The 23,394-nt window shown below is 47.3% G+C and overlaps 1 protein-coding gene across 1 annotated transcript in view; it reads left to right on the top strand.

Moving 5' to 3' along the window:
* Positions 1-23,394, top strand: part of SPRING1 (SREBF pathway regulator in golgi 1) — a 32,152-nt gene that overhangs the window by 3,911 nt on the left and 4,847 nt on the right. The window contains exons 3-4 of the mRNA XM_077292372.1: positions 17,005-17,153; positions 17,260-17,373. Coding sequence (XP_077148487.1) covers positions 17,005-17,153; positions 17,260-17,373 — 263 coding nt within the window. The remainder of the gene's footprint in view (positions 1-17,004; positions 17,154-17,259; positions 17,374-23,394) is intronic.

Below are 23,394 nucleotides of genomic sequence, written 5' to 3' on the forward strand. Positions count from 1 at the left end.
CTAGCGATATCGTTACGATATCGCTGTGTCTGACACGCTACTGCGATCAGGGATCCTGCTGAGAATCGTACGTCGTAGCAGATCGTTTGGAACTTTCTTTCGTCGCTTGATCACCCGCTGACATCGCTGGATCGTTGTGTGTGACAGCGATCCAGCGATGTCTTCGCTTGTAACCAGGGTAAACATCGGGTAACTAAGCGCAGGGCCGCGCTTAGTAACCCGATGTTTACCCTGGTTACAAGCGTAAACGTAAAAAAACAAACAGTACATACTCACCCGTCGGTGTCCTTCAGGTCCCTTGCCGTCTGCTTCCTGCTCTGAGTGCCGGCCGGAAAGTGAGAGCAGATCACAGCGGTGCTGCACTCTGCTCTCACTGTACGGCTGCACTCAGAGCAGGAAGCAGACGGCAAGGGACCTGAAGGACACCGACGGGTGAGTATGTACTGTTTGTTTTTTTACGTTTACGCTGGTAACCAGGGTAAACATCGGGTTACTAAGCGCGGCCCTGCGCTTAGTTACCCGATGTTTACCCTGGTTACCCGGGGACTTCGGCATCGCTCCAGCGCCGTGATTGCAACGTGTGACCGCAGTCTACGACGCTGGAGCGATGCTTATACGACGCTGCGACGTCACGAATCGTGCCGTCGCAGCGATGAAAATTTCAATGTGTGACGGTACCCTATGTGTAGCAGGAATGCTCACATGCTATGAGCTCTGACCACTGGGTGGCACCCATAGCAATCTGGGTATGACAAACATAGAGGTCTGCTGGAGACCTCTGGTTGTCATGGTGAGCATGTGATGGGGGTCACCGATGGGCAGGATTAGTGACGCTCTTCTTGCACGATCACATTAAATACTGCTGTCAGAGATTGACAGTGGCATTTAGCGGGTTAACAGCTTGGGATGGATCGCGATTCCACCATCGGCTGTTAGGGGCACATGTCAGCTGACATGTGCTGAGAAAGATGTGGGCTCAGCAACAGAGCCCACATCAAAAGGAGGGACACAAAATGCGCAGTACATGTATGGCGCGTGTCATGAAGGGGTTAAATAAACCTGTTGCTGTTAGATCCTTCATGGCTGTGGTATTCGCTAACTATGTTTAACCCCTTCACGACATGCGCGATACTAGTGTGTCTCTCCCTTTGTGGGCTCCGGCGCTGAGCCCACATCAAAGCCAGGACATGTCAGCTGTTTTGTACAGCTGACATGTGCCCGCAATAGTGGCTGGTGGAATCGTGATCCGCCCGCCGCTATTAACTAGTTAAATGCCGCTGTCAAACGCTGGCATTTAGCAAGCGCTTCCGGCCATCGGGCCGGAAATGCACACACCGCTGACCCCTGTCATTTAATGTAGCAGAGCCGACCAGGCTATGCCAGCTTCTAGTCTCCCATGGAGGCTATTGAAGCATGGCAAAAGTTAAAAAAAAAAAAAAAAAAAAAAAAAAAAAAAAATTAACCTGATCGCTAAACGGCGTAGCGAGAAGAAAAATTTTGAATTACGTTTTTGGTCAAAAGAACATATCTACACCAAATTTTTTTTTTTTTTTTTTAACCACTTACATAAAAAAACCCAAAACAACCTAGACATGTTTGGTGTCTATGAACTCGTAATGACCTGGAGAATCATAATGGCAGGTCAGTTTTAGCATTTAGTAAACCTAGAAGAAAAGCCAAACAAAAAACAAGTGTGGGATTGCACTTTTTTTTTTTTTTTTTGCAATTTCACCACACTTGGAATTTTTTTTTTTTCCGTTTACTAGTACTCGACATGGTAAAACCAATGGTGTCGTTCAAAAGTGCAACTTGTCCCGCAAAAAACAAGCCCTCACATGGCTATATTGATGGAAAAATAAAAAAGTTATGGCCCTGGGAAAGAGGGGAGCGAAAAACAAAAGCACAAAAATGAAAAAGGGCTGCAGCGTGAAGGGGGTAAAGTACTTTAGACTTGGTTGTTGTATAGAAAAAGCAAATCGTAAAGAAACAAGACTGCAGCAAAACTAACTGTATAAACATTTTCTGTACTATTAATGGTGCATACACACTACTAAATTCATCTCCATAACAAGGGTGACCTGCAAATGTACATTTTTACTCTTTGCCAAGACAGCACCCACATGAGAGAGGGATCTGCCCACAGGAACAGGGAACCTACAGAAATAAAAGGGGCAGTCTGCCTCTCCTCCTCAGTTGGTTTCCTGTTCCTATGGGAACCGAAGGACAAGAACCTACTGAGAAGGAAAAAAAGCATACCTGGGCCAATGCATGTCGCCTGTGCAGTATCCGTTGAGAACAGCAGGGGCTGCGGTTCCAGAAGCAGCGTCGGGGGAGCCCTGTCTGTCTCCCCCCTCGTCTAGGCCATGTACGGGGAGGGCCGCCTGGTCTCATGGAGCACCACGTGGCACAACGGTGTGTATGGCGTGAGGCCAAGGTCTGGGTGAAGCCACCCTGGCTCACGTGGAAACGAGGATTCGGGGATCGGCCGCCCGGCTCCTCCATTTAGACGGGGTCTATACAGCGGTGCTGGGGTTCAGAAAAGCTGACCCCCGCACATGCGCAGTAGACTGGTAAGCGCTCCCCGCTCCGGAACTGACTGGGATGACTTCTGGGGGGACCGAAGGAGGTGATGCAGTCGGCGCGGAGATCACACTGCGCATGCGCAAAAAAGAAAAAAAAATGCCTGGAGGGTAACTATAAATACCGGTGGTTATAGTTCTGCCGGTGTGCTAAACATGTCATCCCCAGGTGAACATGAGGTGCACCTACCAGCAGTGGACTTGCAGGAGCATGGCGTCGGCAAAAGTAGTGGACGCTCCAGAGAAGAAGGCTCCATGGACAGGAGTTTGAGAGGTGGAGCATTGAACCCACCCAGGACTCGGACTGTATCTCAACCTCCAGAACTCGTACCGTATATGCTTCACTGGGTGAGTGTGTGGGGCTCTACCCATTTAGGCTACGTTCACATTTGCGGTGTGCGCCGCAGCGTCGCCGCCGCAACGCACAGCGCAAATGTGAACACATGCACAACGCAGCTTTTTGCGCCGCATGCGTCCTTTTTTTCATTGATTTTGGACGCAGCAAAAATGCAACTTGCTGCGTCCTCCGCGACCCGACGCGGGCGCCGCAGGGACGCATGCGGCGCAAAAAGCAAGTGCACCGCATGTCCATGCGCCCCCATGTTAAATATAGGGGCGCATGATGCATGCGGCGCCGCTGCGGCGCCCGCCGCTGCGGCGGGCGCCGCTAATGTGAACGTAGCCTAAGCTAACTCCCCCTTTCTTTCTGTATACCTCCCCTCTTTCAGACCAAGAAAAGCAAAACAAATGTAAGCATAAGGAGTGTGCACTGTGCAAGCAGCCCCTTTCTGACTCCTACCCCAAGAGACTGTCAGGGTTGCATTAGTGAAACGCTACAGGCGGAGTCTGCAGTAACATCAACGGACATTCGTATGTTAAGAGAGGAGCTTCAGGCCTTAGGCCAGACCAAAACACCTAATAGCCATACGAGTAAAAGGGGAAAAGTGTCCCCCATCTCCAGTTTGGCATCTGATAGTGACCAAGGGAAGGCTTCCAACTCCTCGCAGATGTCTTTGTCATCCCTTTCATCTGATGTAGAGGGGCATTCTTGCTTTCCTATAGGGAGTATAGACAATTTAGTCAAGTCAGTCAGGAACACTGTAGGGTGCACAGATGCAAAAGAAGGCCGAACAACTCAGGACATAATGTTTGCAGGGCTCGCTCAGCAAAAGAGGAAAGCCTTCCCCCATTATTCCTGCAGTAAAGGACCTAGTAAAGAGAGAATGGGACAAACAAAACCAGAGGGGCTTCCTTCCCTCGGCCTCTAAGAGGAAATATCCATTCAGTGGCGAGGAATTGTTAACCTGGGCTAAAGTCCCTAAAGTGGATGCGGCGGTAGCCTCCACATCTAAGCAGTCGACTTTACCAGTAGAGGATGCGGGTGTATTATCTGACCTGCTTCATCGCAGAGCAGAGACCTCACTTAAGAGGGCATGGGAAGCCTCTACTGGAACATTTAAGCCAGCCATATCTAGCACATGCACAGCAAGGTTGATGCTGGTATGGATAGACCAGCTAGAAGAGAGAGCAGAAAGTGCCCTGGGACATTGTTATCCGCCATTCCATTAATCAGAGGAGCGGCTGCATTCCTAGCGGATGCATCAGCGGATTCATTATGCTTAGCGGCTAGATCAGCTGGTCTAGTTAATGCCGCCAGACACGCTCAGTGGCTTGAGAGCTGGAAGGGAGATACAGTCAAAAACGAAACTGTGCAACTCTGAGTTTCTCTTTGGAAGTGTACTTGATGAGATACTCACCAAAGGAAAGGAAAAAAAGGGGTTCCCTACTCAGTCTCTTTCATCTTATAGTAGAGCGTTTAAGAGATGTACAGTCAACAAAAGGAAAATGCCAGGAAGCCAAGACCGTTGGGCTACGAAGGAGGTCAAACAAAGAGGGGCTGTGTTTAAAGGGCCTTCTTCCCAGAAATGTAGTAGAAAAAAAACAAAAAGCAATACTTAACACAAGACCAATTTAAAAAAAATAAATAAATATATGTGTGTATATATAATATGTACTAGATGAAGAGCCCGGTGTTGCCTGGGCATAGTAAATATCTGGTTAGTTATAGCACCTCACATCTCTCATTTTCTCCCTCCTCTTATTTTCCCCCTCACACTTGTCATTTCAACCTCACATCTGTCATTTTCCGATCACTCCACTATTTTCCCTCACTCCTCTCATTTTGCACTCACACCTTTTCATTTTCACCTCACACCCCTCATTTTCCCCTCAGTATATACATGTTTGTCATCTCCCTTATATATAGTATACACCTGTATGTCATCTCCTGTATATAGTATATACCTGTATGTCATCTCCCCTGTAAATAGTATATACCTGCTGTGTGTAATCTCCTCCTGTATATAGTATATACCTGTATGTCATCTCTTCTGTATATACTATATACCTGTATGTCATCTCCTCCTATATATAGTATATACCTGTATGTCATCTCCTGTATATACCTGTATGTCATCTCCCCTGTGTATAGTATATACCTGCTGTATGTCATCTCCTCCTCTATATACCTATGTGTCATCTCCTCTTTTATATAGTATATACCTGTATGTCATCTCCTGTATATAGTATATACGTGTGTCATCTCCTCCTGTATATAGTATATACGTGTCATCTCCTCCTGTATATAGTATATATCTGTGTGTCATCTCCTCCTGTATTAGACCTCTTTGACACGCTATTTGCTCAGTATTTTTACCTCAGTAGTTTGTAACCTAAATTGGCAGCCTGATAAATCCCCAGCCAACAGGAAGCCCTCCCCCCCTGGCAGTATATACTAGCTCTCGCATACACATAATAGACAGGTTATGTGACTGACAGCTGCCGTGTTTCCTATATGGTACATTTGTTGCTCTTGTAGTTTGTCTGCTTATTAATCAGATTTTTATTTTTGAAGGATAATACCAGACTTGTGTGTGTGTTTTAGGGCGAGTTTCATGTGTCAAGTTGTGTGTGTTGAGTTGCGTGTGGCGACATGCGTGTAGCAACTTTTTGTGTGTCGAGTTGCATGTGACAGGTTAGTGTAGCAAGTTGTGTGCAGCAAGTTTTGCGCGTGGTGAGTTTTATGTGTGGTGCCTTTTGAGTATGTGCAAGTTTTGTGTGAGACAACTTTTGCATGTGTCGCAACTTTTGTGCATGTGGCAATTTTTCCGCGTGTGCAAGTTTTGCGTGTGGCGAGTTTTCCATGAGGTGAGTTTTGCGCGTGGCTAGTTTTGAGCGACTACTTTTGTGTTTCGACTTTTATGTGGGGAGGTTGGTGTGGGGAGGTTGGTGTATGTGTGGTGAAAGTGTGCTGAGGGTGATATGTGTTCAAGCACGTGGTAGTGTGTGGCGCATTTTGTGTGTGTGTTCATATCCCCGTTTGTGGTGAGTATCCCATGTCGGGGCCCCACCTTAGCAACTGTACGGTATATACTCTTTGGTGCCATCGCTCTCATTCTTTAAGTCCCCCTTGTTCACATCTGGCAGCTGTCAATTTGCCTCCAACACTTTTCCTTTCACTTTCCCCATTATGTAGATAGGGGTAAAAATTGTTTGGTGAATTGGAACGCGCGGGGTTAAAATTTTGCCTCACAACATAGCCTATGACGCTCTCAGGGTCCAGACGTGTGACTGTGCAAAATTTTGTGGCGGTAGCTGCGACGGTGCAGATGCCAATCCCGGACACACACACACACACACACACACACACACACACACACACACACACACACACACACACACACACACACACACACACACACACACACACACACACACACACACACCTTTATATATTAGATATACCTGTAAGTCATCTCCCCTGTATATAGTATATACCTGTATGCCATCTCCTCCTGGCTGTCAATTTGCCTCCAACACTTTTCCTTTCACTTTTTCCCCATTATGTAGATAGGGGCAAAATTGTTTGGTGAACTGGAACGAGCGGGGTTAAAATTTTGCCTCACAACATAGCCTATGACGCTCTCGGGGTCCTGTCTGTCATGGAATCCAAGTCGCTGATTTGGTCTTGCCAGCTGCCTGTCATGGCTGCCACGACCAATCAGCGACGGCCACAGTCCAATTAGTCCCTCCATACTCCCCGCAGTCACCGCTCACACAGGGTTAATGCCAGCGGTAACGGACCACGTTATGCCGCGGGTAACTCACTCCGTTACCGCTGCTATTAACCCTGTGTGACCAAGTTTTTACTATTGTTGCTGCCTTTGCAGCGTCAATAGTAAAAACATCTAATGTTAAAAATAATTAAAAAAAATAAAAAATCATTATATACTCAGCTTTCCCGCTCCTCGCGACGCTCCGGTGACCGCTCCATGCAAGCGGCAGGTTCCGGGGGCAAGGATGGTCTGGGAGAAGGACCTGCCATGGCGTCACGGTCATGTGACCGCAACGTCATCACAGGTCCTGCGCGCCTGCACAAGAAGGACCTGCCATGACGACACGGTCATGTGACCGCGACACGGTCATGTGACCGCGACACGGTCATGTGACCGCGACACGGTCATGTGACCGCGACACGGTCATGTGACCGCGACACGGTCATGTGACCGCGACGTCATCACAGGTCCTGCGCGAGAAGGAGGCGACAGGACTACAAGGGGCCCCTCGGAAGGTGAGTATATGTTTATTTTTTAACCTGTGACATACGTGGCTGGGCAATATACTACGTGACTGGCCAATATACTACGTGGCTGGGCAATATACTACGTGGCTCTGTGCTGTATACTACGCGGCTCTGTGCTGTATACTACGCCGCTGGGCATTATACTACGCCGCTGGGCATTATACTACGCCGCTGGGCATTATACTACGCCGCTGGGCAATATACTACGTGGGCTGTGCAATATACTTCGTGGACATGCATATTCTAGAATACCCGAATATGTTAGAATCGGGCCACCAACTAGTATTAGAGATATATATATATATATATTTCTAGATCTCTCTTTATTCAAAAACGTGTAATAGTTAAAAACAAGGCAGATACCACGGGTACAAGAACAAACGGTGGGATACCTAAGGGACACTCCCCCCCCCCCCCCCCCCCAAAAAAAAAAAAAAAAAAAAAAGTTACAGTATACCATAAAACATGTGTATGAAGTAAATATATGTTATCAAATGAACAATTTATAACCCCTTCCCTGTGTGAGCCATGGAAAAATACAATTAAATAATCAATATAATACCGCAATGGTTAGGTATGGATGAAGTATAATTACCTGAGATGCGCACCCAAAGGAACCCACCACACCGGACGCACGTTTCGCACTGAAATGCTTCGTCCAGGGGACGTTTCCTTCATGACCCAATAGGGGGTATAATTAGGTGTTTCTTTTTCAGAAATGTAGTAGGTTCCAATAGCCCAGATCCTCCAGTAGGAGGTAGACTAAAAATTTTCCATAAAAAATGACTAACTGCAAGTACCTGTGTCCTGAACCTAGTAAAGTTCGGTCTAGAATTGGAATTCCTCACGAATCGTTTATTTTAACCTCTCTGTCACCAGGACAATAAATGGCTCTTGAATCAGAAATTCTGAACTTGGTGTCGAAGAATGTCGTAGAAGTCCCAGTGGGTCAGAAAGGAAGGGGTTTCATTTAGGACCATTATAAATTTAAAAAAGTTAAACGCCTTTCTTTACAATCGTAAATTCAAAATGGAGTCAGTTAGATCCACTATCAAACTTTTTTTTATTTCCTAGATGTATTATGGCCAGAATGGATCTAAAAGACATATTATCCTCTTCCTATACATGTCAAATACCAGACAAACACAACAGTGACAGCCTATGGTATTATAGGGTTTTTTCAGTTTACTCAAAATTTATATATGAAATAAAACAAAAAAAAATATTTAGATATCATAGAACCAACGTAGTGTGCAAAAGGATAAGTGGAACCCACTTAAAAGACCAAGAACTAATCCGTGCTCCAAATAAGATAAGACCAAGAACCACCAAAGCAGAGAATATATAATAAAAAGGTATATTTTTATTTAATTATATATTAAGCATTCACCATAGAAAAACATACAGTAAATGTGCACGGATCAAGATATCCATAAAATTTTGTATATAATAAAAAAAAAAAAAGTCCAATTTCGCGTTTGGCATATAAGGTATATTTACTAAAAATATATTTTTAGTAAATATACCTTATCTGCCATATGCGAAATTAGTCTTTTTTTTTTATATACAAAGATTATTTTCTAAAAATTTTTATGTATATCTTGATACGTGTTCATTAACTTCCCGACATGTGACGGAATAGTACGTCACATGTCGGGACCCCCGCTTTGATGTGCGCTCCGGTGGTGAGCGCACATCAAAGTCGCGACATGTCAGCTGTTTTTTACAGCTGACATGTGCGCGCAATAGCGGCGGGTGAAATCGCGATCACCCGCCGCTATTAACTAGTTAAATGCCGCTGTCAAACGCAGACAGCGGCATTTAACTACCGCATCCGGCCGTGCGGCCGGATATGAGCGCATCGCCGACCCCCGTCACATGATCGGGGGTCGGCGATGCTCCTCCATTGTAACTATAGAGGTCCTTGAGACCTCTATGGTTACTGATTGCCGGTGGCTGTGAGCGCCCCCCTGTGGTCGGCGCTCACAGCACCTGCATTTCAGCTACATAACAGCGATCTTATGATCACTGCTGCATAGCAGAGCCGATCGGGCTGTGCCTGCTTCTAGCCTCCCATGGAGGCTATAGAAGCATGGCAAAAGTAAAAAAAAAAAGTTTTTAAAAATGTGAAAAAAAAAAAAAAATATAAAAGTTTAAATCACCCCCCTTTCGCCCCAATCAAAATAAATCAATAAAAAAAAAACCCAACCTACACATATTTGGTATCGCCGCGTTCAGAATCGCCCGATCTATCAATAAAAAAAAAGCATTAACCTGATCACTAAATGGCGTAATGAGAAAAAAATTTGAAACGCCAGATTTACGTTTTTTTGGTCGCCACGACATTGCATTAAAATGCAATAACGGGCGATCAAAAGAACGTATCTACACCAAAATGCTATCATTAAAAACGCCAGCTCGGCACGCAAAAAATAAGCCCTCACCTGACCCCAGATCACGAAAAATGGAGACGCTACGAGTATCGGAAAATGGCGCAATTTTGTTTTGTTTTGTTTTTTGCAAAGTTTGGAATTTTTTTTCACCACTTAGGTGAAAAATAACCTAGTCATGTTAGGTGTCTATGAACTCATAGTGACCTGGAGAATCATAATGGCAGGTCAGTTTTAGCATTTAGTGAACCTAGCAAAATAGGCAAGCAAAAAACAAGTGTGGGATTGCACTTTTTTTGCAATTTCACTGCACTTGGAATTTTTTTCCCGTTTTCTAGTACACGACATGCTAAAACCAATGATGTCGTTCAAAAGTACAACTCGTCCCGCAAAAAATAAGCCCTCACATGGCCAAATTGACGGAAAAATAAAAAAGTTATGGCTCTGGGAAGGAGGGGAGCGAAAAACGAAAACGGAAAAAGCTCCGGGGGTGAAGGGGTTAACTGCTTTTCTATGGTCAATACTTGGGTATATTTTTATTTAATTATATATTTTTTTATTATATATTCTGCTTTGGTAGTTCTTGGTCTTATCTTATTTGGAGCACTGATTAGTTTGTCAAATACCAGCAATATCTCGGTGCCAGTGATCTTGGCGGGTAAAGTATGCCACTTCCAGTTCACAGCGATGCCCATCGGTCTCTCTATGGCACCTTGAGTATTCACGAAAGTAATATTGGAGGTGATGTCCTTTTTATGTCAGCAGGATACATTGATTATACCATATTTAGATGATTTTCTGGTAGTTGGAAACTCGACCTCCCAATGTAGTAACCGTCTAGCTGATGCAATTTCGTCTCTGCGGGCATTGGGATGGATTGTCAATTTTGAGAAGTCCAGGCTAGTGCCACAGACTCAGACTTTTCTGGGTTTTCATCTAGATTCCACAAGTCAAAAAAATGTCAACTTTCAGAGGTAAAGTCAATCATAAAGGCAAAAGTTAGAACAGCAATAGAGTGAACTCAGATGCCCTTAAGAGAGGCTATGTCCCTTCTAGAATTCCTTACCTCCTGCATTCCGGCAGTCCAATGGGCACAGTACCATACCTGGGGGTTGCAGCATGAGGTCCTCCGCAAGGAAGAAGGCTTACGGGGTCATCTGGACGGAGTAATAACCTTGTCTACAGAAATGTTAACCTCCCTGACCTGGTGGATGGACGATACCTGTCTTTCTAGAGGAGTCCCATGGGTAATAAGACCATCCTGTATAATCACCACTGATGCTAGTCCTGAAGAATGGGGCGCCCATATGGGGGACAGCCTGGCCCAGGGGCAGTGGAACATAGAGGAGATGCAGGACTCATCAGACTTGAAAGAGCTGAACACGGTCAGACATGCACTACATTATTTTCTTCCACAGCTTTGAGGTTCGCATGTAAGAGTCCTGTCGGACAACACCACGGCAGTCGCATATGTGAACCGACAAAGCGGAACACTATAAAAAAAAAAAAGCTGATGTCTTCCGCGGTTAAAATTTTGAGTGTAGCAGAGACCCATCTACTTTCTCTCTCAGCCGTCCATATCAAGGGGAAGGACAACTCAAAAGCAGACTTCCTGAGTCGTCATGTGGTACGTCAAGGAGAATGGTCTCTAAACCACCACATAATCAAAAAGATCGTAGAATTATAGGGTCTTCCTCAAACAGACCTTTTTGCTATGAAGGAGAACAAGCACAAGCAGGTGCGGAGATTCGCCTCTCTGAATACAGCAGATCATCCGGAGATAGTGGATGCCCTTCAAGCTCCTTGGCATTCAAACTGGCATATGCCTTTTCACCAATAATGCTGCTACCTCTGGTGATCAGGGAAGAGAAAGTAAGGATAGTCCTCATCGCCCGTCCTAGTAAGAGGCCTTGGTTTTCCTGGCTGCGGGCCATGTCCATGACCAACCCATGGGTCCTCCCATCGATCCCGGATCTACTCTCTCAAAGTCCATGCCTTCATCCTCCAGTGGAGGGCCTCCACTTGACGGGATTGAACTTCAGAGGCAGTTACTGAAATTAAGGGGATTTTCAGAGGCCTTAATTAACACACTCCTGCAGAGTAGGAAAAAATCTACAACAAAAATTTTAAAGTATGGAGGAAATTCTTAGAATTCCATACAGGTACCCTCTCTAGGGAAGTTCCGATCACACCTATTTTAGAATTTCTACAGAGGTAGAGAACTGGGTCTGTCCGTTAGTACGTTAAGGGTCTGCCTTAGGGGCCCTTTATGGTTATAATGTGGCAGGAGATAGGTGGGTCTCTCAGTTCATCGCAGCTTGTGAACGAAGTTTACTGGTTCACATTTCTCGAGTTCCTCCCTGGGATCTAATTTTAAGTCTGGAGGCCCTAACAGGTTCCCCGTTTGAGCCATTAGAATCCGTTCCCCTGAAATGCATATCTTTAAAAACAGCCCTTTGGTAGCATTAACTTCAGTCAGAAGAGTTAAGGTACCTTCACACTAACCGACTTTGCAGCGATAACGACAGCGATACGTGACGTTGCAGCGTCCTGGATAGCCATATCGTTGCGTTTGACACGCAGCAGCGATCTGGATCCCGCTGTGATATCGCTGGTCGTTGCTGAAAGTTCAGAACTTTATTTGGTCATCAGATCGGCGTGTATCGTTGTTTGACAGCAAAAGCAACGATGCCAGCGATGTTTTACAATGGTAACCAGGGTAAATATCGGGTTACTAAGCACAGGGCCGCGCTTAGTAACCCGATATTTACCCTGGTTACCATTGTAAAAGTAAAAAAAAAACTACATACTCACCCTCTGATGTCTGTCACGTCCCCCGGCGTCCGCGCTGCTGCTCAGAGCTTCCTGCACTGAATGTGTCAGTGCCGGCTGGAAAGCAAAGCACAGCGGTGACGTCACCGCTGTGCCCTGCTACTGCCGGCGCTTACACAATGCAGGGAAGTGGACACCGGGGGACGCGAATGTAAGTATGTAGCGTTTGTTTTTTTTTACATTTACACTGGTAACCAGGGTAAACATCGGGTTACTAAGCGCGGCCCTGCGCTTAGCAACCCGATGTTTACCCTGGTTACCCGTGAACTTCGTCATCGTTGGTCGCTGGAGAGCTGTCTGTGTGACAGCTCTCCAGCGACGCTGCAGCGATCGGCATCGTTGTCGATATCGCTGCAGCGTCGCTTAGTGTTCCAGGTGTTCCAGCGATATCCAGTCTCTTTCCATAGACCCTCCCTTCCTGTTAGTATCTCAAGACAAGATTATACTGAAACCAGATCCCTTATACCTCCTTAGGTGGCAGCAAAGTGTCACAGGAGATCATTCTTCCCTCCTTCTTTTGTGATCCTTCCACTCCAGAGGAAGTGAAGTTTCACACCCTAGGCGTGACGAGGGCTGTCAGGAACTATATAGATAGATTTAGGGCTTGGAGACAGAGTAGGGCTCTATTTGTATCTTTCCAGGGCCACAGAAAGAGGTACAGGGTCATGAAGGGCACCTTGTCTCCTTGGATCAGGGATGCAATCTACCTGGCATACTCCATGAAAGGCGAAAAATTCTATGGAGGGTATAAAGGCCCATTCAGCGCAAGCGGTGGCATCCTCTTGGGCTGAGAGGGCGGACATCCTAATTGATCTTATATGTAAGGCCACAACTTGGTCATCTCAATCCACCTTTATAACCACTACAGACTTGATCTTTCATCTTCTTCGGAGCTAGGCTTTGGGAGAGCTGTCCTCAGCACTGTGGTCCCTCCCAGGTGATGGTCCTCTGAAAATCTCTCATGTGGGTGCTGTCGTGGGCTCAAAAGAGCATTACCGGTAAGTAATCCGACTTATTGAAAGCATAGTCTAACGCAATGCCAGTGAATGGTCTCCACTCAGGATTTCAGTGATATGTATAGTCACTTATTTAATGGGAATGTGTCTTCCCAAAAATTATTTGAAAAGTGTAAAATGTGAAAAAAATAATAATAATAAAAAAAATATATATATATATATATATATATATATATATATATATATATATATATATATATATATATATTTATATATATATATTTATATATATATATTATGTGTGTGTAATATATTAGTATTTTCATTATTTAAACATTTATGCGGAGTGTCTAAAATCTTCCATGAAAACCTAGTATACTACTAGCTCACATGACTGTAGTGAAAGTATATGGATCTGCTTGTATTTGCCTGTCATTACTCCCCTTCTGGGCATTTGAAAAAGGGTAAAAGAGACTGAAGTTCATGATCATGGTGCAGAGGTATTTTGTTGGTGACTGCAGTCATGTGGACAGTGTCAGGGTACGGCTGGCAGTGCAGCACCCCAGTGGTATCGCACATGATAGTATTAGGTGACTGGACTGTCACACATGATGGCACTAGATGCTTGGCCTCATTAAGATAACTGTAATGCAGTTAAGTCTGAATGAGGCTATACTGTGACGTCTGAAAAACGCATCATAATCTATGACTTGTTAGGCTAGTTTCACATTTGCGGACAAGATCTTTGCGGAGGGCTGCGTAGTTCCTCCGTAAAGCCCCGCCCACTGCCACACCTCTTCCTTCAGCTCCATCTACGTCTGCATGTGTCCAGCGTATCTTTGCTTTAATATTGGGAACGCAGGCTATGCGGATGCCTCTGCATGTGTTGTTTTCACGCTGCGCCGACCGCAGCAAAATGCAACATGTTCGGTTTGGCGCAGCATGAATACGATGCATGTGGAGGCGTTCGCATGGCCTGCGTACCCAATGTTAAAGATAGCGGACTCATGCTGACGTGGGCGGAGCTGAAGGAAGAGGTGCGGCAGTGGGCGGGGCTTAACGGAGGAACTACGCAGCCCTCCGCACAGCCCTCATCCGCAAATGTGAAACCAGCCTAACTGAGCGCTTTATATTGATGGTGAATGAGCGGAGCGATGTGGCTAGTGATGGTCATCTATTCTGATGCACTCTGCAGAAGCCGCAGTAAAGTCTCATTCAGACTTCCCTGCATCAAACTTCTGAATGAGGCTTTAATTTGAACACGTGACTGTGCTCAGTGACTGCACGGCAGGGTGATGGCTTCACTACTGTGCGCTGAACATTAGCTGTGAGTGTAGATGGGGCAGTCTGACACTACTAATGCCAGGCTACCGTTCTTCTCACTGCTCTGAGCAGGACTACCCACGTAGCGTCCAGCTGTGACATCCCTATAGCCTATCCCACCACTGAATAATGAGTAAGCCGTGACCGTAGGACACACTAGCTCTGGGCTTTACTAAAATGGTGCCTGGCTTCACCCACATCTGTGCACTGGAAAGCCCAGCTCACAGCTGAGGCAGCCACAGTATGGGAGCGCAGTCTCCTATGGCTTCGGGCTGCTGTATGTGTCATGCTCCGATATTGGTAAGTACATTTCAACCCCCAGCGGCTGCAGAAAAAAATATAAATTTGAAAAAAAAATCCATTTTGTTTTTAAAAATATATCGTTCAAAAATAAAAATCTCAACACACTTCCTTTTAACCCCTTCAGAACATGCATTGTACATGTACGTCAGCAGGTGTATGGAGTGGGTTCACAGGGTGAGCCTGACCCATACCTGGCAGGTGATGGCTGTGTGTTATAGCTAGGACTTTCCTCTTGCCAGTCGCGGGTGGAACAGGGGTCTATTGAAGACCTCGGTTCTTGTCATTACAGCGCTCTTGTGTATCCCTGTCTGTGGCTGGCCTTCAAAGGTGATCGTGATTTTTCACTATACACAGCAATGCCACAATTTTGTTCTACATAGCGCAAGTGATCAGGCAGTCAGGTTCAAGTCCCTTAAAGGGACTAACAAGTCCAATAAGGGGAGGGGGAAAAAGCAAACTGAAAAATAATCAATTCATATCCCATCCTTTGTCTCATTAAAAAAATAAATAAATAAATAAAAAAATACACGTGGCATTGCCGTACTAAGAAGTCTGATCTATAAAAATAATTAACCCAATTGGTAAATTCAAGAATGCCAACATTTACTGTCACTGCAGTATCACAGAAAATGCTGTAATAAGTGATCAAAGCATCATATGCCAAAATGTCATTAATTAAAATGTCGTGACGTGGCTCCATCTGAAAAATGAAAGTGTTATGGGTCTTAAAGTTGGCACAATCCCACCCTATCTTTTATTTATTGCAAAGTTTTATTTATTTATCTTTTACCACTAAAATAAAAACTCGATATATTTGTCGATCTCTGTAATCGCACTGAGGAGCAGAATTATGTTACGAGGTAATTTTTGCCACCATGTACACCATAAAAGCAATGCCTAAAAACTATTAGAATTGTTTGTTTTGTTTTTGTGTTTAATTTTTTTTTCCACAATTTTCTCCCCACTTGTAGCTCTTCCTGTCTTTCATATTTTACATGGTAAAATGAATGGTGTCATACAAAATAAGTCATCCTGCAAAAATAAATACCCTCATGTTGTGGATTGATAAATAAGTTATGGCTCTGGGAGGAAAGACGCAGAAGGGGTTAAGGATATAAGCATTGACCTGTCCCTAGAAATAATGATTGCGGTGGTTCCATGGTCACAACATCAAAGATGTAAAGTTCAGTGTATTTAAGCAACATATGATTTTTTTTTAGAAATTGCATATGGCTTAAAGGGAACCTGTCACCCCCAAAATCGAAGGTGAGCTAAGCCCACCGGCATCAGGGACTTATCTACAGCATTCTGGAATGCTGTAGATAAGCCCCCGATGTATCCTGAAAGAGGAGAAAAAGAGGTTAGATTATATTCACCCAGGGGTGGTCCCGGTACGCTGGGCATCGCGGTCCGGTCCGGGGCCTCCCATCTTCTTACGATGACGTCCTCTTCTTGCATTCACGCCGCGGCTCCTGCTCGGGCGTACTTTGTCTGTCCTGTTGAGGGCAGAGCAAAGTACTGCAGTGCACTGGCGTCGGGAAAGGTCAGAGAGGCCCAGCGCACTGCAGTACTTTGCTCTGCCCTCAACAGGGCAGATAAAGTACGCCTACGCCGGAGCCGCAGCGTGAGGACAAGAAGAGGACGTCATCGTAAGAAGATGGGAGGCGCCAGACCGGACCGCGACACCCATCGTACCGGGACCGCCCTTGGGTGAGTATAATCTAAACTCTTTTTCTCCTCTTTCAGGATACATCGGGGGCTTATCTACAGCATTACAGAATGCTGTAGATAAGCCCCTGATGCCGGTGGGCTAGGCTCACCTTCGATTTTTGGGGTGACAGATTCCCTTTAATATTTTCTGTCTGGATTCCTTGTAAAGTCTCAAACTCTAAATAGTTGATGCTTAAGACATTAACATAGAAGTACATGACTTTTTTTCTTTTTTTTTCTCATTTATATATATTTATCAATTTTAACAGGTTATGTATGTGAACGCAAAGAACTGCTGGCAAATGGCTGCTGCAATCTGATGGCCAATTCTAGACAATATAACTGTGAGAGCTGCCTACCCAACGGATGCTGCAGTGTGTACGAGTACTGCGTGTCTTGCTGCCTGCAGCCCAACAAGGTCTGTCCTATATAGTATATATGATGTTGTCATATTTACTTGGAACACTATATATAAAATTATGTCATGTGAATATTTAATTCATTTGACTTTCTTCATCATTCAGCAACATATATTGGAACGCTTCTTAAAAAGGGCTGCAGTAGGGTTCCAGAACTTGTTCATGGCTGTAGAAGACCACTTTGAGCTGTGCCTGGCAAAATGTCGGACATCTTCACAGGTAAGAGTTAATTTCTTTTTGTTCCAATAACGTTATGTTACTGCTTTTCCGTGCTGACTCTTATTTCGCTTTTAGTTTTATGGGTAACGGTTTGTCACATGCCCTGTAATGTCTGCCGAAAATGTTACCACCTTGTAAGTAACATTATGGCATACAGTACAGAGCAAAAGTTTGGACACACCTTCTCATTTAAAGATTTTTCTGTATTTTCATGACTATGAAAATTGTAAATCCACACTGAAGGCATCAAAACTATAAATTATCACATGTGGAATTATATACTTAAAGTGTGAAACAACTGAAAATATGTCTTATACTCTAGGTTCTTCAAAGTAGCCACCTTTTGCTTTGATGACTGCTTTGCCCACTCTTGGCATTCTCTTGATGAGCTTCAAGAGGTAGTCACCGGAAATGGTCTTCCAACTATCTTGAAGGAGTTCCCAGAGATGCTTAGCACTTGTTGGCCCTTTTGCCTTCACTCTGCGGTCCAGCTCACCCCAAACCATCTCGATTGGGTTCAGGTCTGGTGACTGTGGAGGCCAGGTCATCTGGTGTAGAACCTCATCACCCTCCTTCTTGGTCAAATAGCCCTTACACAGCCTGGAGGTGTGTTTGGGGTTATTGTCCTGTTGGAAAATAAATGATGGTCCAACTAAACGCAAACTGGATGGAATAGCACGCCGCTGCAAAATGCTGTGGTAGCCATGCTGGTTCAGTATGCCTTCAATTTTGAATAAATCCCCAACAGTGTCACCAGCAAAGCACCCCCACACCATCACACCTCCTCCTCCATGCTTCACGGTGGGAACCAGGCATGTAGAGTCCATCTGTTTACCTTTTCTGCGTCGCACAAAGACACGGTGGTTGGAACCAAAGATCTCAAATTTGGACTCATCAGACCAAAGCACAGACTTCCACTGGTCTACTGTCCATTCCTTGTGTTCTTTAGCCCAAACAAGTCTCTTCTGCTTGTTGCCTGTCCTTAGTGGTTTCCTAGCAGCTATTTCTTTCTCGCCTCATTGGGGGACACAGGTAACCATGGGTGTATGCTGCTGTCACTAGGAGGCTGACACTATGCAAATAAAGAAGTAACTCCTCCCCGGCAGTATACACCCTCCGACAGGCACCAGGCTACTCAGTTTTTGCTTAGTGTCTGTAGGAGGTGGACCTGGATCTAACACCAGATCCTCATTTCTTTTACAGGGATTTGTTGTGTTTTATTAACCTTTTCCCCTTTCTTTTTCAGACTTTCTTCAGGGTAACAGGGTGCAGTTCTTCTCACCCTGTTTTCCCCACTTTGAGCGACCGAGAGCGCAGTGTGGTATCACCCACATCGCACCCTCTCGGAACCGCTGGGCAGGACTTTGTCCCCTGTCACCCATTTGGGTGTTCAGGGTGACTTTCTTCTTCAGTGGCCAGTTCTACCCGTTTCCCCTCCTCATCCCTCTCCTCGGAGAGGGCTGAGAGGAAGACGGCGGTCACGTCCAGTGGCCCTCTCCCCCTGGTTAGGGGCCGCCGCCGTCTTCTGCGCCGGAGCTTGTGGCGCGGGAAGGAGGACTTCTTCCAGGACCCTCTACTCTTCCAGGGATTCTGATGCGTTCCTCATCTCCAGGTACGGAGTCTTCAAGCAACTGTACGCCCCCCTCCCCCCCCTCGTCCAGCAAGCGATCTCCTAGATCTTACCAGGGCCTCTTTTTGATAGGGGAGTGGGCTGCAGTTTTTCGGGGAACCGGGATGCGCTATTGCTGCGGGGGAACACATGCCGGCACTTCCTTTGTTCAACCTCCTTTTTATTCAAAAAAAATAAAATGGCGCGCGCCCGCCATTTTTTTCCTCTCTCCTGGCTTTTTTCTCCGTTCGGCGCTTCCGCGCCCCCTTGTGGCGGCCTGCATTACTGCGGCTGGGTGTTAAGCCCCCAAGAGCGCTGATGCATCCCCCCTTCGGCGCTTGTGCACGCCCACAGCGTCACGCTGTCTTCGCACTCTTTCTGCGTCTTCCTGCTCCCTGTCAGCGTCTGCTCACCTCGTGGGACACAGGATTCTCGGGGGAACACAGGCACAGACTCCTGCGGCTACCGCTGTCGCTGTCCTTCAGCAGGCTCAGCGCTACTGCTCTCTCGGGCTCTTCTCCTCCCGGCAGTATTTCTCCGCTCCTGGACAAGGTAATATCCACCTATGTCCGACCCCACTCCGGCCTTTGCCACTTTGGCCATCCATTACGCCTGCGCTCACTGCAAGAAAAAGTGGGCCTCAGGTTAGCCTTCTCCGTTTTGCCCGTCCTGCGTTCCTCCCACCATGTCAGCCCCTCAGGAAGCTACTAGGTCCCGGGATGAGTGCACCCCCCCCTCCCCCGGAGTGGGCTGTTGCAATGTCTCAATCAGTGTCTGACCTGACTAAGGTGTCACAGTCCCTGGTCCAGGCACTTGAACGTATCCCGCTTCTCTCTAATGCCACGAACGCCTCACACACGGCGATTCGCTCGCACCTGTCTTAGATCCTCACAGAGGCAGACCGGACAAAAGAGACAGAAAAAGGGGCCTTATCTAGATCCTCTTCCAGTTCCCTGGACCACATCGGGATTCCCCTATCTGCCCGTTCCCCCTCCTCGCAGGCGGACTTCGGGCCTGACGTAACCTCTGTCGGAATCTGACTAGGATGCAGATCAGACTTCCGGAACACAGGATATGGTCGATAGCCTTATTTCAGCTATCATTCAGACGCTTGATCTTAAGGAGGATGAGGCAAGCTCTCAGGACGTCTCGGTTGCGTTTAAACAGATTAAACGTCCCTCTAGGGTTTTTTCTAATCACAAGGAGTTTGACAACACTACCTCCACTCACTGGGAAAACCCTGGTAAGCGTTTCCCTGGCAGGAAACGGCTAGACGTGTTATACCCTTTTCACTCCGACCAGGTCTCCAAATGGTCCGAGTCTCCAAAGGTCAACCTGCCCGTGTCCAGGCTATCCTCACAGACGGTTCTGTCTATCCCGGACGCGGCTTCCCTTAAGGACCCCACGGACAGACAGATCGAGGCGCTAGCAAAATCGTAATTTGAGGCTTCCGGAGCCTCCCTTTGCCCTAGTTTCGCCTCGTAATGGGTAGCCAAGGCTGTGTCAGCCTGGGCCAAGACCCTGCGCAGGGGCATTTTGGCCTCTGCTCCTGCTGAGGAACTGTCTGATTTGGCGGATCAGATTTCTCTTGCAGGAAAATACCTCATGAATGCCTCCCTTGATGCAGCGGCCTGCTCCACCAGGGCTAACAGCAACATTGTGGCCATTCACCGGATTCTCTGGTTAAAGGCGTGGAACGCTGACCCCGCTTCTAAAAAATCTCACTGGTCTGCCCTTCCAGGTTCCAGACTCTTCGGCATGCAGCTGGATCAAATGATCTCGGATGCTACGGGTGGTAAGAGTACCTCCTTAGTCCAAGCCGAAACGTCCCTTCAACAGGAGGGGCCCCCAGTCCTTTCGTCTTTTTCGGTCTTTCGCCCCCTCAGGAAACCCCAACCAGGACCGTTCCTCCTCGCAAGGGGACCGAAGAAAACCTTCTTTCAGACCTCCACCGCACTGGAGAGCTAAGAGCCACCCCGCTTAAACCGTCTGGATCTCGGGGCCACAGGTTTTCTAATAAATGACGGGTCGCCCCCACCTGGAAATCCCTCCAGGGTGGGAGGCCGGCTTCTTCTGTTCTCAGAGGTTTGGCTATCAGTAGTCAACGACGCCTGGGTCAGGGAGATCGTCACGTCAGGCTACAAAATAGAATTTTCTTCGCCCCCAGGAAGTCGTTTCCTGCTCTCTCGTCCTCCCAAACAGCCCTCTCTTCTCACAGGGCTTCTCCAGGCCGTCGATTCGCTCCTCGCCTGAGGAGTCGTAGTGCCGGTGCCTTATCGCGAGCGGTTTTCGGGTTTTTACTCAAACCTGTTCGTGGTTCCAAAAAAGGACGGCTCTCTCCGTCCAATTTTGGATCTCAAGCGGTTGAACCGCCATTTACGGATTCGGCACTTCAAAATGGAATCTCTGCGCTCGGTGGTCGCGTCCATGGAACCGGCAGAGTTTCTGTGCTCCGTGGACATTCGGGATGCGTACCTTCACGTTCCGATTTGCGTACAGCATCCGAGGTTCCTCCGGTTCGCGATCCAAGAGCATCATTACCAGTTCACAGCCCTCCCTTTCGGGCTGGCGTCTGCTCCCAGGATCTTTACGAAGGTCATGGCAGCTATCATGGCCATTCTGCGTTCAAAAGGGATTTTGGTAATCCCATACCTCGACGACCTCTTGATCAAGGGCTCATGCCGTCGGGATTGCAGCCAGAGCCTCCAGCTTACTCTGGACACGCTGGTTCGCCTCGGCTGGGTAATCAACTACCAGAAGTCTTCCTTGATTCCAACCCAGCGTCTGGAGTTCCTGGGCATGGAATTCGACACCTTTCGGGCTCAGGTCTTCCTCCCCAAGGCGAAGTTCCTTTCTCTTCGTCGGGGTGTCAGAGCGCTAAAGGGCCCGAACCCTCTGTCCCTCCGCCTCGCCATGAGGGTTCTGGGGAAAATGGTCGCTTCTATGGAAGCGGTCCCCTATGCTCAGTTCCACTCTCGTCCCCTCCAGCTGGCCCTTCTGTCGGCCTGGGACTGGAACCCGCTTTCCCTGGACCGTCCGTTTCGCCTCTCTTCCAAGGTGAAGCAGTTTCTCTCTTGGTGGACGCTGTCCACCTCCATTCTGCGCAGGAGGTCATTTCTCCCTCCCCGCTGGCAGGTGATCACCACCGACGCCAGTCTCCAGGGTTGGGGAGCGGTCTTTCTCCACCTCACTGCCCAGGGCCGCTGGACTGCTCAGGAGGCGTGCCTCCCTATCAACCTCTTGGAAATCAGAGCCATCTTCCTAGCCCTCATCCGCTGGGAGTGCCTCGGGAAAGCCGGTCCGCATTCAGTCGGACAACGCCACAGCCGTGGCATACATAAACCATCAGGGAGAGACTCGCAGCAGTCAAGTCATGACAGAAGTGGCAAAAATTCTCCGTTGGGCGGAGGGGTCACGTTCCCTCTGTCAGCCGTCCACATCCCGGGGTTGGAGAATTGGGAAGCCGACTTTCTAAGTCGCCAGGGCATCGTGGTGGGCGAGTGGTCTCTTCTTCCCGCAATCTTCAGCCTGATTTGCCATCAGTGGGGCGTTCCAGACGTCGACTTGATGGCCTCCCGGGCAAACCACAAGATCCCCCAGTACGTTTCCAGATCTCGGGATCCGATGGCCGTCGGATGCGACGCTCTCGTGGGCCCAGTTCCAGATGCCCTATCTGTTCCCGCCCCTCCCCTTGATCCCAAGGGTCGTAAAAAAGATCAAGACAGAAGGGGTCCCCGTACTCTTGGTAGCTCCAGATTGGCCTCACAGGGCCTGGTATGCGGAACTGGTGAACATGCTATCGGACGTTCCGTGGAGGCTTCCGGACCTTCTTTCGCAAGGGCCCCTCTTCCACCCGAATTCTCGGTCTCTGAATTTAACGGTATGGCCGTTGAGGCCGCGGTCCTGAAGAACGCGGGTTTTTCTCATAGCGTCATCCAGACTATGATAAGAGCGAGAAAACCGGCTTCCTCGCATATTTACCACAGATGTTGGAAGGCCTTTTTCCGGTGGTGTCAGGACAACCATCTGTTTCCTATGACCTTTTCCCTTCCTTCCCTTCTCAGCTTCCTTCAAACGGGTCTAGATTCGGGTCTTTCCCTTAGCACCTTGAAGGGTCAGATCTCCGCTCTATCCATTCTTTTTCAAAGAGACCTGGCCTCCCTGCCTCAGGTGAGGACCTTCATCCAGGGGGTCGCTCATATAGCTCCACCTTATCGTTCTCCTGTCGAGCCTTGGGATCTCAACCTCATCTTAGACGCCCTCCAGTGTGCGCCCTTTGAACCGATTCAGGACATTTCCTTCTCACTTCTATCCTGGAAGGTAGCATTTTTGGTTGCCATCACCTCCATTAGAAGGGTGTCGGAGCTGGCGGCATTATCCTGTCGTTCTCCCTTTCTAGTCCTGCATCAGGA

This window comes from Ranitomeya variabilis, chromosome 1, assembly GCF_051348905.1.
Source record: "Ranitomeya variabilis isolate aRanVar5 chromosome 1, aRanVar5.hap1, whole genome shotgun sequence".
Taxonomy (NCBI): Eukaryota; Metazoa; Chordata; class Amphibia; order Anura; family Dendrobatidae; genus Ranitomeya; species Ranitomeya variabilis.